Below are 19134 nucleotides of genomic sequence, written 5' to 3'. Positions count from 1 at the left end.
CTCCCTTGCCCCCGCCACCGGGCCAGTAGGAGAGCGCAGCTGTAATCCTTCACTACCGGGTTCCCTTACCGACAATGGCAGCGGCAGCACCCGATAGCTAATGGAAACATCAGCTGTGGTGCCGAAATCACTGGACTCTAGGACAGGTAAGTGTCCTATTATTAAAAGTCAGCAGCTGCAGTATGTGTAGCTGCTGGCTTTTAATTTTAATTTTTGCAGGGGTGGGCGGACCTCCACTTTAAGTTTAAATATGTGTAAAGGCTGACCGCAGGGTAAGCCTGTATTTGTAGGAGGAGTCAGGCTGCATAAAGCCTGCCCTCCTCTGCCTCCTTCTCGTTGGACGTCGTGTCTCGTGGGGCTGACGTCACTTCCGGCGGATCAGAGGAGGATTTTCTGGCGCTTCCCCCCCCCCCGCCTGAGCTCCACGTGGCGTGCTTCCCCCCCGCCTGAGCTCCACGTGGCGTGCTCCCCCCCCCCGCCTGAGCTCCACGTGGTGTGCTTCCCCCCCCCGCCTGAGCTCCACGTGGCGTGCTTCCCCCCCGCCTGAGCTCCACGTGGCGTGCTTCCCCCCCGCCTGAGCTCCACGTGGCGTGCCCTCTCCCCCCCCGCCTGAGCTCCACGTGGCGTGCTTCCCCCCCGCCTGAGCTCCACGTGGCGTGCTTCCCCCCCGCCTGAGCTCCACGTGGCGTGCTCCCCCCCGCCTGAGCTCCACGTGGCGTGCTCCCCCCCCGCCTGAGCTCCACGTGGCGTGCCTCCCCCCCCGCCTGAGCTCCACGTGGCGTGCCTCCCCCCCGCCTGAGCTCCACGTGGCGTACCTCCCCCCGCCTGAGCTCCACGTGGCGTGCCTCCTCCCCCCGCCTGAGCTCCACGTAGCGTGCCTCCTCCCCCCGCCTGAGCTCCACATGGCGTGCCTCCTCCCCCCCCGCCTGAGCTCCAAGTGGCGTGCCTCCTCCCCCCGCCTGAGCTCCACGTGGCGTGCCTCCTCCCCCCCGCCTGAGCTCCACGTACCATGGGCTCTTTGCGTTCTTGTGCTATTTACGTTCTTCGGCAATTTATTTGCGTTCTGGTGCTATTTATATTCTCGTGCCTTTCATGTTCTCGTGCTATTCACGGTTTTCTCATGCAGTTTTACGTTCTGGTGCATTTTATGGTTTTCCCATGCGATTCGGTCCCATGCATTTCCGGTCTCAGGCCATTCACGTTCTCATAGCGGTCACGTTCTCAAAGCGGTTACGTTGTCATGCATTTGCGTTTTTATGCATTTGCATCTTCTTGCAGTTGCGTTTTTCATGCATTTGCGTTTTTATGCATTTGCATCTTCTTGCAGTTGCGTTTTCTCAGGCAGTTGCGTTTTCTCGGGCAGTTGCAGCTTATTGCAGTTGCGTTTTTCATGCATTTGCATCTTCTTGCATTTGCATCTTCTTGCAGTTGTGTTTCTCAAGCAGTTGCGTTTCTCAAGCAGTTGCGTTTCTCAGGCAGTTGCATCTTCTTGCAGTTGCGTTTCTCAGGCAGTTGCGTTTCTCAGGCAGTCGCATCTTCAGGCATTTGCGTTTCTTGCATTTGCGTTTCTTGCATTTGCGTTTTCATGCAGTTATGTTTTTTGTTTCGTTTACGTTTTCATGCAGTTATGTTCTCGTTCGTTTACATTCTCATGCAGTTATGTTCTCGTTTCGTTTTCCGTTCTCATTCAATTTGACGTTCTCATGCTTGTTGGTTTCAAGCACGTTGCTTACGGTTCTTACGCAGTTTTGTTTTTCATGCGATTTGGGTCTCTCATGTGATTTACTTTTCTTATGAAGTTGTTGTTTCTCATACAATTGATGGTTTTCCATGCAATTTTACGGTTTCTCATGCAATTGCGTTTCTCGTGCGTTTCGCAGGCAGTTGGCGGTTTTTAAACGACGTACAGTTCTTACGCATTTATGGTTCTCAGGCATGTTAAATTTCTCATGCAATTTACGTATCGGATGTAATTTACGTGTCTCACGCAACTTCTTGCGTTTCCCATGTTTCTGACGTTTCCCCATGTTTTTATAGCGTTTTCTGACGTTTCCCGTGGTTCTGACGTATTCCCGTGGTACAGTTGACGGTTCATGCAACTACGGTTTCTCGTGCATTTTCCAGGTTTTCTCTCGCTTTCCAGGTTTCTCCATCGCTTTCCAGGTTTCTCTATCGCGTTCCAGCGTTATGCGTTTTGCGTTTCATGCGTTTGCGTTTCATGCATTTTTGGCATTTCATGTTTTGCGTTCTCATGCAGTTATGTCCTCGTTTCGTTTTACGTTCTCATGCACCCATGTTCTCGTTTTGTTTACGTTCTCATGCAATCATGTTCTCGTTTTCATTTTACGTTCTCGTGCATTTTATGTTCTCGTTTCGTTTTACGTTCTCATGCGATTATGTTCTCATTCGATTTGACGTTCTTATGCTTTGTTTTCACGCACGGTTCTCACTCGTTTTACGGTTTTACATGCAATTGCCGTTTTCTCATGCAATTCAGTTTATGCAATTCACGGTTTCCATGCAGTTGGTGTTTCATGAAGTTACGGTTCTTACGCAATTTTGTTTTTCATGCGATTTAGGTCTCTCATGTGATTTACATATGAAGTTGGTGTTTCTCATACATTTTGATGGTTTTCCATGCAATTTTACGGTTTCTCATACAATTGCGTTCTCGTGTGTTTTGCTGGCAGTTGACGGTTTTTAAACGACTTACAGTTCTTACGCTTTTATGGTTCTCATGAATTTATGGTTATCAGGGTTTTTACGTTTCTCATGCAATTCACGTATCGGATGTAATGTTCGTGGCTGTTATTTACGTGATGCAACTTCTTGTGTTTCCCTTGTTTCTGACGTTTCCCTATGTTTTTCTAGCACTTTCTGATGTATTTCCATGGTTTTGACGTATTCACATGTTTCCTTACGTGTTGTCCTGTGTTTCCTTCCGTATTTTCCATGTGCCGCACGTTTCATGTCTTATGCCTTTCATGTCATTACCCTTGTGTAATTTCATGATTCTCAGGCTTTTTTACGTTCCTCATGCTTGTTAGTGTCGGATGTATTGTACGTGTCTGATGCTATTTACGTGTCTTATGCATCTTCTCGCGTTTCCCATGTTTCTTTTGTTTCTCGTGTTTTCTTGCCTTTTCTCGTGTTTCTTACATATTCCTATATGCCGCACGTTTTGTGTCTTATGCTTTTCTTTTCTCTTGTGTACCCCCCAGGGTTTTCTCTTGTGTACCCCCCAGGGTTTTCTTTTGTGTTTTTCATCTTTTTGCGTTTCTTGTGCAACCTGCATTTCCTAGGCAGGTCGGGTTTTCTAGCAGCCGCGGTTCTTAAGCCGCTCACGGTGATCAGTTCACGCTACTCATGTTTTCGTTCAGTCACGTTTCCTTATCGCAGGTTTCGTTCTTGTCGCAGGTATTTTTTGTCTGATCACGATTCTCTCGCTAGTTGTGTTCCTGATCAGTTGGGTGCCATTCCTCACTATTTATTTTAATTTCCTAGCTGCGTCTCCGGCCAGGAGTTGCCCTGGGGTATGGGAAGTTTGGTTAGTCAGTTTTTCACTGATCCACAGTTTCTACTGGCTCAGGGGCTTTCGTGGATCACGGGGCCCGGGCCAGTATCTGTAGGCTCGGGTCTCAGAAGCAGGTTCCAGTGACGCACTTTCTTTTCAGCTTCAGTTGTGGTAAATTGGTTTTCCATTTGGTTGGCACTGCAGCCTTGATCATTGGGTTTTGTTTTAAATTCTAGGAAGGCCCATGACACTGCTTGGCATGTTTCCAGGTTAGGTTTCCAGTCCTGATGGTGAAACATCTAGTTCCCTTTTGCTTTTCTGTTTTGTTTTAGTTTCCTTTTTTGCCTCCTCCAGCTTGTATCAGCCTTCAGCACTTTCTGGGCGTATCCAGTTAAGTCCCAGCATTTCATGCTGGATGATCTGTCAGGTTGTTTTATTTTCGGCTTTTCCGTTTGAAGCCATCCAGGTCTCCAGCGGTGGGGACTCCCTGCTGTGCTTAGCTGACTTTCCATTGTGGGTTTCATTTTATGACGTTCACATACTCTCAGGTTTATCTTGCGTTGGTCGCTGGGTTGGGCTCAAGGGGGTGCTATAGCTGGCCTTGTGGTTCCTGATGCCAGGGGAGGGGCTACTGCCTTTCTTAGCGTTTCCTTCTCTGCGGCAAAGGCAAAACTCATTTGCCGCCACTCCAGGTTAGACGTTATTCACTGGGTCATCTAGTTGTTGAGCTTTCTTCCTACTGTGTTATTTTTTGCCCCCTTTTAGGCATACTGACCACGTGACCTTTGGCACACTTCAGGTCTTTGTTTCCTTGTTGCTCTTTGTTCCTTTCCTCACCATCCACAGAGTGACTCTGAGTACAAATAAACTTTAGATAAACATAAATATTGCGCCTGGCTTGCTTTTATCATGCATTTTTAGTCGAAACCAGCGCTCATCACCCTTCATAGTCCCAGCCTGCACTCATCACCCTTCATAGTCCCGGCCTGCACTCATCACCCTTCATAGTCCCGGCCTGCACTCATCACCCTTCATAGTCCCGGCTTGCACTCATCACCCATCATAGTCCCGGCCTGCAATCATCACCCTTCATAGTCTTGGCCTGCACTCATCACCCTTCATAGTCTTGGCCTGCACTCATCACCCTTCATAGTCCTGGCCTGCACTCATCACCCTTCATAGTCCTGGCCTGCACTCATCACCCTTCATAGTCCCGGCCTGCACTCATCACCCTTCATAGTCCCGGCCTGCACTCATTACCCTTCATAGTCCCGGCCTGCACTCATCACCCTTCATAGTCCCGGCCTGCACTCATCACCCTTCATAGTCTTGGCCTGCACTCATCACCCGTCATAGTCCTGGCCTGCACTCATCACCCGTCATAGTCCTGGCCTGCATTCATCACCCTTCATAGTCCCGGCCTGCACTCATCACCCTTCATAGTCCCGGCCTGCACTCATCACCCTTCATAGTCCCGGCCTGCACTCATCACCCTTCATAGTCTTGGCCTGCACTCATCACCCGTCATAGTCCTGGCCTGCACTCATCACCCGTCATAGTCCTGGCCTGCACTCATCACCCGTCATAGTCCTGGCCTGCACTCATCACCCGTCATAGTCCTGGCCTGCACTCATCACCCTTCATAGTCCTGGCCTGCACTCATCACCCTTCATAGTCCCGGCCTGCACTCATCCCCCTTCATAGTCTCGGCCTGCACTCATCCCCCTTCATAGTCTCGGCCTGCACTCATCCCCCTTCATAGTCTCTGCCTGCACTCATCCCCCTTCATAGTCTCTGCCTGCACTCATCCCCCTTCATAGTCTCTGCCTGCACTCATCCCCCTTCATAGTCTCTGCCTGCACTCATCCCCCTTCATAGTCTCTGCCTGCACTCATCCCCCTTCATAGTCTCTGCCTGCACTCATCCCCCTTCATAGTCTCTGCCTGCACTCATCCCCCTTCATAGTCTCTGCCTGCACTCATCACCCTTCATAGTCTCTGCCTGCACTCATCACCCTTCATAGTCTCTGCCTGCACTCATCCCCCTTCATAGTCTCTGCCTGCACTCATCCCCCTTCATAGTCTCTGCCTGCACTCATCACCCTTCATAGTCTCTGCCTGCACTCATCACCCTTCATAGTCCTGGCCTGCACGCATCACCCTTCATAGTCCCGGCCTACAATCATCACCCTTCATATTCTCAGCCTGCACTCACCATCTTTTATAGTCCCAGCCTGCACTCATCACCTTGCATAGTACCAGCCAACACTCATTACCCTTCATAGTCTCAGAGTGCCCTCATCACCCTTCATAGTCCCAGCCCGCACTCATCACCCTTCATAGTCTCTGCCTGCACTCATCACCCTTCATAGTCTCTGCCTGCACTCATCACCCTTCATAGTCCCTGCCTATACTCATCCCCCTTTATAGTCTCTGCCTGCACTCATCCCCCTTCATAGTCTCTGCCTGCACTCATCCCCCTTCATAGTCTCTGCCTGCACTCATCCCCCTTCATAGTCTCTGCCTGCACTCATCCCCCTTCATAGTCTCTGCCTGCACTCATCCCCCTTCATAGTCTGTCTGCACTCATCCCCCTTCATAGTCTCTGCCTGCACTCATCCCCCTTCATAGTCTCTGTCTGCACTCATCCCCCTTCATAGTCTCTGCCTGCACTCATCCCCCTTCATAGTCTTTGCCTGCACTCATCACCCTTCATAGTCTCTGCCTGCACTCATCCCCCTTCATAGTCTCTGCCTGCATTCATCACCCTTCATAGTCCTGATCTGAACGCCTTACATTTCATTGTCCTAGCCTGCACCCAACATCCTTTAAAGCCCTAACCTGCACTCATCACCCTTCATCACCTCAATCTGTACTCATCACCCCTCATAGTCCTGAACTTTTCTCAGTCTCTATTTCTTTCCATACTTATCACAGCAATTTTTTTCTCTCTCTGCAGACAAGAAAAATGCCTGCCCATACTTCAATGATTTTGAGTGTAGCACTATCGGAACCGAACTCTCCGAGTGCCACAGTGATGTCCAATGCCAAGGCACTGACCGCTGCTGTTATGACAATTGCAGGTTTCAGTGCATGACAACAGTGAAAGGTAATGGAATGTCTCTTGTGAACTGAAAATTGCTGTACACGCAAAAATATTAGCACTGAACTTTATGAAGGTATTGCAGTATGATCCAGCATTTTATAGTGTTTAGATATTGTGGGAGAATAGCTTGTGGGGATCACCTTTTCTGGAAATGAAGGTCAGCGTACAGGCAGTTTCTTTAAAATCTGTCAGGTTGCCAGTTTTAATTAGAAGAGGTTTGCAATCATGAAAATAAACAAAAAACAGTAAAGTAAATCCTTACTGCGGCGCTAAACAGTAGACTCCGTTTTTTACGGTGTGGGGCTGGTCCCCGGCACCCACAAAACATGTGGTAAAGCAAACCTTTTTAAATCCAAACAGAGCTCCTCTCTCTCACATTCCCTTCTGAGACTAAGGCCAGAGCCCTGCTGTGCTATCTTCCTGGTCATTTAAAGTCCACCTGAGCGTGGACTCAAGTGGACCACAACATCTGGACCGGAACCAAGCCTACCTACAGAGGCTGGAGAAACCTGGGCCGGATTCCGGTTCAGTCTCTTACAATAGAACACATGCAAGGTGAAATATACAGATTATCCATTACCTCCCCTCGCATACCGTCGCATATCCTCCCCCTCTGCTCAAGCATACAGTACATGTGGGAAAGGGCATCTGCATTGTTTGGAGCTTGCCCGGCCTATGCTCTACTGTAAACTTAAAGGGCTGTAAATCCAGGAACCATCTTGTCACACAGCCCTTTTTCTCCCTGTTGTCACACATCCACTTTAGGGGAGCATGGTCGGTGACCAGCTTATATTACCTCCCCAACAAGTAATACTACAGGGAGTCTAAGGCCCATTTAATAGCGAGACACTCCTTTTCGACAACGGCATAATTTTTTTTAATGCCTGTTCAGTTTTGGGCTCAGGTACACAACTGGGTGCTCCTCGCCATCTCTGTTCTGGGATAGCACAGCCCCTAGGCCCACATCAGAGGTGATCTGTCTGTACCACAAACCCCTTTGTGAAGTCCAGGGTCTCTAGCACTGGTAGTACACAAAGGGCCTGCTTTAACTTCTGAAACGCCTCCTCAGCTACAGGATTGCATTTGACCATAACCCACCCTCTACCATTTATCAGATCAGTCAGAAGGGCAGCAATGGTGGCAAAGTTGGGTATAAATCGTCTCATACCCCGTAATGCCCAGGAAGGCCTGAACTTGTTTTTTGTTTACCGGTTGGGGCCATTTTTGACTTGCCTCAATCTTATTGGTCTGAGGCTTGACCAGTCCCCAGCCAATAACGTACTCAAGGTATTTGACCTCCTCCAGGCCTATGGCACACTTTTGTGGGTTAGCTGTGAGACCTGCTTCCCTAAGAGAATCTACCACTGCTTGTACTTGGGACAGGTGTGATTCCCAAACTGGGCTGTGGATGAAAACATCGTCCAAATAAATGGCTGCATACGGGTGATGTGGTCTCAAAATTTTGTCCATCATTCGCTGGAACAATGCAGGGGCCCCACGCAGACCAAAAGGCATCCGCTTGTACTAAAACTAGCCCTCAGGAGTGGAAAAGGCAGTCTTCTCCTTGGCCGATTCAGTTAGCAGTATTTGCCAATAGCCTTTCATTAGTTCTAGGGTTGTTATGTAGTGGGCCTGTCCCAACCGATCTACGAGTTCATCGATGCGAGGCATCGGGTATGCATCGAACTTGGACACACTGTTGAGTTTCCTCAAGTCATTACAAAACCTAATAATGCCATCGGGTTTTGGTACCAGGCACTATGGGGCTCGACCAATCACTGTGGGGCTTTATCATGTCCAACTCTAACATATTTTTGATTTCCTTCACGACTGCCTCTCGCCTGGCCTCTGGGATTCTATATGGCTTTACATTTACATGAACCCCAGGTTCTGTCACTATATCATGCTGGTCACTATATCATGCTGGATCACCTTGGTCAGTCCGGGTAAGGGGGAGAAAAAGTCTCTATTTTTGTACACAAATGTCCTAATGTCACTTTGTTGTGCGACAGACAGGGAAACGGTTATGGAGACATCAGGTGTCACCGGCACCCAGTCTGTTGGAGGCGAGGAAGCGGCCAGTAAAGTCTCTCTGTCCTTCCAGGGCTTTAAGAGATTCACATGATAAATTTGTTGTTGTTTCCTTTTCCCTGGCTAGTAGTCTTTGCAGTTTACCTCCCTTACTCTTTCATACCTCAAAGGGACCCTGCCACTTGGCTAGGAACTTACTTTCCACCTTGGGAACCAGTACCAACACTCTTGATTATAGACCCTCCTCTGTGCCTCCTGGGTTCGCTCCATATGTTCTCGCACCAGGGGCAGGACAGCTGCAATTCGATCCTGCATCAAGGAGACATGCTCTATGATGCTTCTATATGGGGTGACCTCTCCTTACCACGTTTCTTTGGCGACATCTAGCAGCCCCCTGGGATGTCTACCATACAAGAGCTCAAAGGGGGAATAGCCTGTGGATGCTTGCGGAACCTCTCGTTTGGCAAATATGACATATGGTAGCAAAAAAATCTCAATTTCTCCCATCTTTGTCGACCACCTTTTTCAGCATACTTTTCAAAGTTTTATTAAATCTTTCCACAAGACAGGGAGGTGGGTGGGTGAGTGGTAGACAGAGGTACGGAGATGGGAGATTTAGTATAGTTTACAAAGTTCCTTGGTAACCCTGGACATAAATGGGATGCCCTGATCAGTTAAGATCACTTTGGGATCTCCACTCATCTAAACACCTGGACTAACTCCTTGGCGATAGCCTTAGCAGAGGTGTTACGCAAGGGTATGGCCTCAGGATTACCAATATATTGCATAGTCCAGGATTACCAAAATATGCTGGTGACCTCGGGCAGACTTCACTACCAGCCCCACCAGGTCCATGGCAATCCTCTCAAAAGGGACCTCGATTATTGGTAGAGGGACAAGGGGACTACGAAAACGTGGCGGCGGTTCCACCATTTGGCACTCAGGGCACGATTCACAGTACTCCCTGACATCTACATATAACCCAGGACAGAAAAATCTCTGGGTGATTCTCTCCCTGGTCCTTTCGATACCAAGATGTCCCCCCATTGCATGACCATGGGCCAAGTCTAGCACCACCCTATGGAAGGATTTGGGAACCACTAGCTGTTCTACCTCATCCTCTCCGCATTTTACCATCTGATACAAGTAAATTGTTTTTAAGGGCCATGTAGGGGAAAGACACCCCTCAGTTAGGATCCACTGGTTCCCCATCCACCATCTTAATGTTTTCTCTGGCTCTCATGAGAGTGACATCTTGCAGTTGCTCAGTACAGAAATTCTCTCTCCTGACCTCTAAGTCGGGTACCACATTCTGGCTACTCTCATTGTCAGGGTCAGAGATGTTCTCCTGTTCGTTACCCTCAGGCTAGGAGCTAGCTTCCAGGTCCTCCGGCTCCCCAACCATGACAAGGAAAGGAAGAAGACCTCCAGCTTCCTTGATATCCCCCAACAGCATCCCCTTCCCTTTGGCAAACAGGGTCTGGTGAGAGTTCAAGTACTTCTCCAGCAGGGAGAGCTCTATTTACCAGCCTCTCCTTGCTCTCCCATAAACTCCAAAAATGGGGAAAATCTCTCCCCACTAAAGCTTCATGAAGCAATGAAGGTACCACCCCCACTGGGTATCAACCTCAACCACCACTGTTTGGTGGTGCAGAGTGTCCCCATGGATGCAAATGACCCTGATAGTACTGGGGTGTAGTTTTGTGGGTTCGCACAATCATTTCTGACTAGGGTTACAACACTACCAGAGTCTAGCAGGGCTGTGAGTGGCTTTCCATCCACTGAAATTACACACATTTGTTTTTCAATGCGACTCTGACATGATGCAGCACATGCAACCTGTGCAAACAGAGCGTCTTTTCATATAAGCATAATCGCATTGCATAGGACAGTTTTCAGCAATATGCCCTAATGCATGGCAATGAAAACACTGTATGTGCTCTACCCCAGTCCTCTTAACGATCCCAAAGACCGTCCTGGCTTCTTTGGCCAGTCTCCAGGTCTAGGACCCACAGTCTCATTAGCTGTAACAACAGTCTTATCTAACTTCCCCATGCTCTTGAACGCCGGAACAGTCTTACCAGAACCGCTGGGCGATCTTGCACCCCTAGACACACAGAAGTGGGGCATAGACAGGCTCACCAAGTCCCCAGTAGCAATGTATCTCTCAACTGGGTCCACCAATTGGGTTGCAGTTTTGGGGTCCCCCTGTCTGACCCACTTCCTCAGAGCAGCAGGGAGCACATGCAAGTACTGGTCCATTACCACACGCTCCACGATCTGAGGGCCTGTCAAGGTATCTGGCTGCAACTACTACCTGGTGAGGTAGACCAGGTCAAACATTTGAGAACGAGGTGGCTTGTTGCTGGAGTAGGTACACTGCTGCACGTGCTGGGCATAGATTGCCACGATGACACCCAAGCGTGCGAGTATCTCTGTCTTCAGAGTAGACATGTGCAGAGTAAAATATTTCGTTTCGGAATTTCGTTTTCGTCCGAAAACTTAATTTATTTAGTTACTCCCGAAATTCGTTTTTATCTATTTCGTTTTTCTTTCAAAAATTGCATTCGTCCGAAAATCCACATGAATTACGGTCGAATCTGTCTTTGAAGGCTTATGGTGTCTGTCGAATGTATAAAGAAGATTCGACGGAGCTAGTATATAGCATACTTTAGAACCCTATTAAAGTCTATGGGACTCCAACGTTCAAAATCTAAAGTGCTAATTTTAAAGGCTAATTTGCAAGTTACTGTCCTAAAAAGTGTTTGGGGACCCGGGTCCTGCCCCAGGGGACATGTATCAATGCAAAAAAAAGTTTTAAAAACGGAAGTTTTTTCGGGAGCAGTTATTTTAATAATGATTAAAGTGAAACAATAAAAGTGTAATATTCCTTTAAATTTCGTAGGGGGGGGGGGGGGTGTCTATAGTATGCCTGTGAAGGGGCTCATGTTTCTGGTGCTTAGAACTCTCCCTGCACAAAGTGTCATTTATGCAGGAAAAAAAGTCCTTTAAAATCACTCGCAGCTATTATGAATTGTCGGCTCCCGTAATACAGAGAACACTCATTGAAAGTCATTGATAAAAAAATAAATAAATAAAAAAGCGTGGGGGTCCCCCAAATTCAATTACCAGGCCCTTCAGGTCTGGTATGGATATTAAGGGGAACCCTGCCTCAAATTTAAGAAAAAATTTGACGTGAGGTTCCCCCTAAATATCCATAACCAGACCCTTCAGGTCTGGTATGGATATTAAGGGGAATCCCGCGACAAATTTAAAAAAAAATTGACGTGGGGTTCCCCCTAAAAATCCATACCAGACCCTTTATCCGAGCACGCAACCTGGCAGGCCGCAGGAAAAGAGGGGGGGACGAGAGAGCGGCCCCCCCTCCCTCCTGAACCGTACCAGGCCACATGCCCTCAACATTGGGAGGATGCTTTGGGGGTCTGTGACCCCTCAAAGCACCTTGTCCCCATGTTGATGAGGACAAGGGCCTCATCCCCACAACCCTGGCTGGTGGTTGTGGAGGTCTGCGGGCGGGGGAATTATCAGAATCTGGAAGCCCCCTTTAACAAGGGGACCCCCAGATCCCGGCCCCTCCCTGTTTGAAATGGTAAGGGGGTACAAAAGTACCCCTACCATTTCACAAAGAAAGTGTAAAAAATGGTTAAATAAAACAAACACACTTTTGAAAAATTCCTTTATTAAAAATAAAAAAATAAAAAAAAGATTCCAGCGGCGGTAATCCACTCTTGCTATCCAGCGACGGACGGTCATCTCTCCAGCGATGGCTCATCTCATCCAGCGCAGTGAATCCATCCTTCTTCTGTCTCCGTGGAGGAGACACTGCAGGCATTCCGGCGGCTGACGTTTCTTATATACGGAGGGCGGGGCCACCCGTCACCTGACCCCGCCCCCCTCTGATGTAACGGAAACCTGCCTGTGTTACATCAGAGGGGTGCGGGGTCACCCATACGTCACAGGGAACCCCGGGTTTCCCCTTGCGTCAGAAGGGGGCGGGGTCAGGTGACGGGTGGCCCCGCCCTCCGTATATAAGAAACGTCAGCCGCCGGAATGCCTGCAGTGTCTCCTCCACGGAGACAGAAGAAGGATGGATTCGCTGCGCTGGATGAGATGAGCCATCGCTGGAGAGATGACCGTCCGTCGCTGGATAGCAAGAGTGGATTACCGCCGCTGGAATCTTTTTTTTATTTTTTTTATTTTTAATAAAGGAATTTTTCAAAAGTGTGTTTGTTTTATTTAACCATCTTTTACACTTTCTTTGTGAAATGGTAGGGGTACTTTTGTACCCCCTTACCATTTCAAACAGGGGGGGCGGGATCTGGGGGTCCCCTTGTTAAAGGGGGCTTCCAGATTCTGATAAGCCCCCCGCCCGCAGACCTCCACAACCACCGGCCAGGGTTGTGGGGATGAGGCCCTTGTCCTCATCAACATGGGGACAAGGTGCTTTGAGGGGTCACAGACCCCCAAAGCATCCTCCCAATGTTGAGGGCATGTGGCCTGGTACGGTTCAGGAGGGAGGGGGGGCCGCTCTCTCGTCCCCCCCTCTTTTCCTGCGGCCTGCCAGGTTGCGTGCTCGGATAAAGGGTCTGGTATGGATTTTTAGGGGGAACCCCACGTCAATTTTTTTTTTAATTTGACGCGGGGTTCCCCTTAATATCCATACCAGACCTGAAGGGCCTGGCAATTGAATTTGGGGGACCCCCACGCTTTTTTTTTATTTATTTTTTTATTTTTTTTATCAATGACTTTCAATGAGTGTTCTCTGTATTACGGGAGCCGACAATTCATAATAGCTGCGAGTGATTTTAAAGGACTTTTTTTCCTGCAAAAATGACACTTTGTGCAGGGACAGTTCTAAGCACGGGAAACATGCGCCCCTTCACAGGCATACTATAGACAACCCCCCCCCCCCCCCCTACGAAATTTAAAGGAATATTACACTTTTATTGTTTCACTTTAATCATTATTAAAATCACTGCTCCCGAAAAAACGTCCGTTTTTAAAACTTTTTTTTGCATTGACACATGTCCCCTGGGGCAGAAGCCGGGTCCCCAAACACTTTTTAGGACAGTAACTTGCAGAATCTTTTCTCTCTGTCAAATCTTTTTTCTCTGTCGAATATTTTCTCTATATAATCTTGGACTAATAGAGGTAAGGTTAAGCACATTCGACCACAGGTTCTATAGACACAGATTGTTGTCAGAGTCATGTCGAATCTCCTATTCTATATCAAACTGTTGTAACAATGAAAACGAAAATAAAGCATTTATTTATGTCGGATCTTTCGTTTTTCGGATTTTGTGCTTTCGTTATCGTTTGTCAAAACGAAAACGAAAATAGCTGAAATTCGGACGAAAATGCATTCGGACGAAAACGAATGCACATGTCTACTTCAGAGTCTCATACTCCTGGGCCTTATCCGGTTCCAGATCAAAATAGGCCTTTTGAGGTTCTCCTGTCAGAAATGGGGCCAGCATATCCACTCACTGTTCTTTTGGCCATCCTTTGGAGAGCGACTCTCTCAAAAGTCGCAAAGTTATGGATCGACATCATCGGCAGGTGTCATCTTCTGTGGGTGGTATGAGGCACATACCAATTTTGGTTCTACTGGCACAGGAGGTACTAACCCCTTTTTCAATTTCACCAGAGCCTCTGCGAATTGCCGGTTCATCTCCTGCTGGACCACCTGTTGTGCTGCAGTGGCCTCTGAGACTTGGCGGTTCATCTCCTGCTGGACCACCTGTTGTGCTGCAGCGGCCTCTGCGACTTGGTGGTTGGTTTCCCACTGAGCTGCATTGGCCTGTAGCAGGGCCTTTAATATTTCCTCCATCTTTAGAAATTGCCCGCAGAGTCCACCACGTGTGGAAGATTAGCTCGTGGGGATCATCTTTTCTGGAAATTAAGGTCAGCGTGCAGGCAGTTTCTTTAAAATCTGTCAAGTTGCCAGCTTTATTTAGAAGAGGTTTGCAAAGTCATGAAAACAAACAAAAACAGTAAAGTAAATCCTTGCCGTCCGGCGCTAAACTAAACAGTAGACTCCTCTCTATATGGTATGGGGCTGGTTCCCGACACCCAAAAAACATGTGGTAAAGCGAACCTTCTTTTTAAATCCAAACAGCACTCCTCTCTCTCAGATTCCATTGAGTCTCAGGCCAAAGCTCTGCTGTGCTCTTTTCCTGCTCATTTAAAGTCCACCCGAGTGTGGACTCAAGTGGACCACAACATCTGGACCGGAACCAAGCCTACCACAGAGGCTGGAAGAACCCAGGCCAGATTCTGGTCCAGTCTCTTACAATATAACGCATGTGAGGTGAAATATACCCATTATCCATCACTTCACATACTGTGACAATATATACACCCTATTAATGTTTTAGCTCAGCATAAATTAGTACACCCCTTGTGAAAAGTAAGATTTTAATCAATATCTCATTGAACACAAGAACAATCTCCAAAATTTTGACAAAACTGAGTTTTATAGAACATTTGTTTAGCTCATAAAATGAAAGTAAGTTTAACAATATAACTTAGATTCCAAAATCTTCAGTTTTACTTAAATTAAAAAGTGAATACACCCCACAACAAAAACTACTACATCTAGTATTTTGAATGACCTCCATGATTTGTAAAGGACAGCACCAAGTCTTCTAGGCATGGAATGAATAAGTTGGTGACATATTGCAACATCTATCTTTTTCCATTCTTCAAGAACGACCTCTAAGACAATAAGAACGACCTCTTTTAGAGCCTGGATGCTGGATGGAGAGCGATGCTCAACTTTTCAGAATTCCCCATAGGTGTTCCCCGATTGGGTTCAGATCAGGAGACATACTTGGCCACTGAATTACTTTCACCCTGTTCTTCAGAAATGAAACAATGGCCTTAGAGGTGTGTTTTGGATCATTGTCATGTTGGAAAAGTGCACAACAACCAAGGGTAAGGAGTGATGGTAGCATCTTCTCTTTTAATATACAGTGCATCCGGAAAGTATTCACAGCACTTCACTTTTTCCACATTTTGTTGTTACAGCCTTATTCCAAAATAGATTAAATTCATTATTTTCCTCAAAATTCTACAAACAATACCCGATAATGACAACGTAAAAGAAGTTTGTTTGAAATCTTTGCAAATTTATTAAAAATAAAAAAATTAAAGCAATCCCATGTATTCACAACCTTTGCTCAATACTTTGTTGAAGCACCTTTGGCACCAATTACAGCCTCAAGTACTTTTGAGTATGTGGCTACAAGCTTGGCACACCTATTTTTGGGCCGTTTCTTCCTTTCTTCTTTGCAGGACCTCTCAAGCTCCATCAGGTTGGATGGGTAGCGTCGGTGCACAGCCATTTTCAGATCTCTCCAGAGATGTTCAATCAGATTCAAGTCTGGGCTCTGGCTGGGCCACTCAAGGACATTCACAGTTTTGTCCTGTAGCCACTCATTTGTTATCTTGACTATGTGCTTAGGGTTGTTGTCCTGTTGGAAGATGAGCCTTTGCCCCAGTCTGAAGTCTAGAGCGCTCTGAAACAGATTTTCATTAAGGATGTTTCTGTACATTGCTGCATTCATCTTTATCTTGATCCTGACTAGTCTCTCAGTTCCTGAAAAAACATCCCCACACCATGATGCCGCCACCACCATGCTTCACTGTAGGGATGGTATTGGCAAGGTGATGAGCGGTGCCTGGTTTCCTCCAGACATGATGCTTGCCATTCAGGCCAAAGAGTTTTATCTTTGTTTCATCCGACCAGAGAATTTTGCTGAGAGTCCTTCAGGTGCCTTTTGGCAAACTCCAGGTGAGCTGTCATGGGCCTTTCACTGAGTAGTGGCTTCTGTCTGGCCACTCTACCACACAGGCGAGATTGGTGGAGTGCTGCAGAGATGGTTGTTCCCCTGGAAGGTTCTTCTTTCTCCACCATGAAATGCTGAAGCTCTGTCAGATTGGCCATCTGTTTCTTGGTTACCTCCCTGACTAAGGCCCTTCTCCCCTGATTGCTCCATTTGCCTGGGTGGTCCACTCTAGGAAGAATCCCGGTGGTTCCAAACGTCTTCCATTTATGGATGATAGAGGCCTCTGTGCTCATTGGGACCTACAATTCTCCAGAAGTTTTTCTGTACCCTTCCCCAGATCTGTGCCTTAATACAGTTGTGTCTCAAAGGTCTACAGACAATTCCTTGGACTTCATGGCTTGTTTGTGCTCTGACATGCACTGTTAACTGTGGGACCTTATATAGACCGGTGTGTGCCTTTCCAAATCATGTCCAATCAACAGGTGGACTACAATCAAGTTGTAGAAACATCTCATGGATGATCAGTGGAAAAAGGATGCACCTGAGCTCAATTTTGAGTGTCATGGCAAAGGCTGTAAATACTTATCGAATTGAAAGAAACTTCTTTCACATTGACATTATGGGGTATTGTTTGTAGAGTTACATTTAAAAGCCGACAATAAGAGTTAATGCCGGCAAATGAGGGAGCCTGTCTGTACAGACTGCCCCCTCACTGTATATACTGCTCTTCACCTCCCATGCTATTTTCTGCCCCAAACCCCCCCACACACACACACACCTGTCTGCAGCACACCACAGCAACCCCCCCCCCCCCCCCCCGCCCCGACTCCTACCAACAATGCAAAAACAAATGCAACACCGGACCACTTGTCCATTTGCATCCGTTTATCCTCCGCTACGTTTTTTTTAATGGAACAAAAATAAGGCTTTCATCCATTCAAGAAAACTGATGTTCACGGATAGAGGTTCACAGAATGGGAATTTTGGTGCTGAAACCGAAAATGCAGGATGCGTTTGACAGAAAACCAAAACTGAAAATTACAGTTTTATATATTGTATTATATTTGTCTTTTTTTAACCACTTTCTGACCGCCTACCACAGATATACTGCGGCAGAGCGTCTCTTTTGCTCAAAAAAATTTACCTGTACGTAATTTCGTGCAATAGACACTGGGGACGCGCAAGTGTCAGGTTTACGATCTGTCCGCCGCAATGTAGCAGTCCCACTTAAAATCAGGGATCACTACCATTAATAGTTTAAAAAAAATGCCATAAATCTATCCCATAGTTTGTAGACTGTAAAACTTTTGCGAAAACCAATTAATATATGCTTATTGGGATTTATTTTTTTTGTAGCAGAATACATATTGGCCTAAGAGCCGGTTCACACTGCGGGCGATGCGAGGCGACGCGACGCGACTCGCCTCGCCGCGCTCTCGCAAGTCGCCCCCGTTCTGTACAATGGAACCGTTCTGAGAGGAGCGACTCGAGTCGCTCCGACTCAGAAAAAAGGTTCCTGTACTACTTCTGGGCGACCTCGGGGCGACTTGCATTGACTTCTATACAGAAGTCATCTGCAAGTTGCCGCTGAGGTCGCGGCAGGTCGCGGCGAGGCAAGTCGGTGTCGCCTCGCATCGCCTGCAGTGTGAACCGGCCCTTAGCTGATGAATAAGTTAGATTTTTTTTAAAAAATGTATTGGGTATGTTTTATAGCAGAAAGTAAAAAATATTGTTTTACTTTTCAAAATTGTTGCTCTTTTTTTGTTTATAGCACAATAAATAAAAACCGAGGTGATCGAATGCTGGCAAATAAAAGCTCTATTTGTGGGGAAAAAAGGGCATCAATTTTATTTGGGTACAGCGTCGCATGACCGCGCAATTGGTAGTTAAAATAATGCAAAAAATGGCCTGGTCATTAAGGGGGCTGAAGTGTTTAATTAATATAATTAATAAAAGGCTGGGTTCACACTAGTGAGAATTGGATGTTCATTTTTTCCGCATCCAATTTGCATGACAGGGGAGTGTGATCTGCTCTCAATGGAAAACAGGGACGCACCGGACTCCCTGCTGTGAGCCGCATCCAGCATAAGTGTGAACCCAGCCTTAAGGAATATGAATTTATCGTTGGCCATTATTGGCACCTTTAGCGTAAGAAAAGCTCAAGAAAAATGTATCCCTTTAAATTCTATGTATGTCTTCACACTGGACTTCTGTGCTTTCATTGTGGTGTTAAAAATCCTGCTTGCTGCATTTTTGGTCAGTAAAAAAAAAAAAACGCACAAAAAAGCACTTCCTCACCTAAATGCATTGAAAATGCAGCAATAACTCATCAGTAATGCACGCGTGTTACATTTTTAATGCAGTTTTTGAGCCATATGACTTATGAAAAACACACCATAAACACAGTAAAATGATGGTAAAATCAGCACAAAATCATTGCGAATTTGTAGTATAATCACGGTACAATCGCTGCAAATTCAGAGTAAAAGCGATGCGAATTTGCTGCAAAATCATAGTAAGCGAGGTTGAAAAAAGACAGTCCATCACGTAAACGCACCAAAATCTTATGCGTTTTCGCTGCCATTATTGCCACCTTTTTCTTTTATGTTTCGGTGGTCGAAATTTCGGTGCATCTCTATTCACGGAAGCGGATTAAAACGGATGTAAATGGAT

The 19134-nt window shown here is 46.9% G+C and overlaps 1 protein-coding gene across 8 annotated transcripts in view; it reads left to right on the top strand.

Moving 5' to 3' along the window:
- The window catches only part of LOC143989238 (uncharacterized), a 484136-nt gene that overhangs the window by 336612 nt on the left and 128390 nt on the right, over positions 1-19134 (top strand). For 2 of the 8 annotated variants that reach the window (XM_077489311.1, XM_077489307.1), the window contains exon 3: positions 6473-6622. The exons of the other annotated variants lie outside the window; for them this stretch is intronic. In XM_077489311.1, coding sequence (XP_077345437.1) covers positions 6473-6622 — 150 coding nt within the window. The remainder of the gene's footprint in view (positions 1-6472; positions 6623-19134) is intronic. 8 annotated transcript variants of the gene reach the window in all.

Source organism: Lithobates pipiens, unplaced genomic scaffold (assembly GCF_037356315.1).
Source record: "Lithobates pipiens isolate NorthernLeopardFrog02 unplaced genomic scaffold, aLitPip1_a1.2 Scaffold_18, whole genome shotgun sequence".
NCBI lineage: Eukaryota > Metazoa > Chordata > Amphibia > Anura > Ranidae > Lithobates > Lithobates pipiens.
The sequence above is the reverse complement of the archived record's forward strand: the minus strand, read 5'-3'. Positions and strand labels throughout refer to the sequence as shown.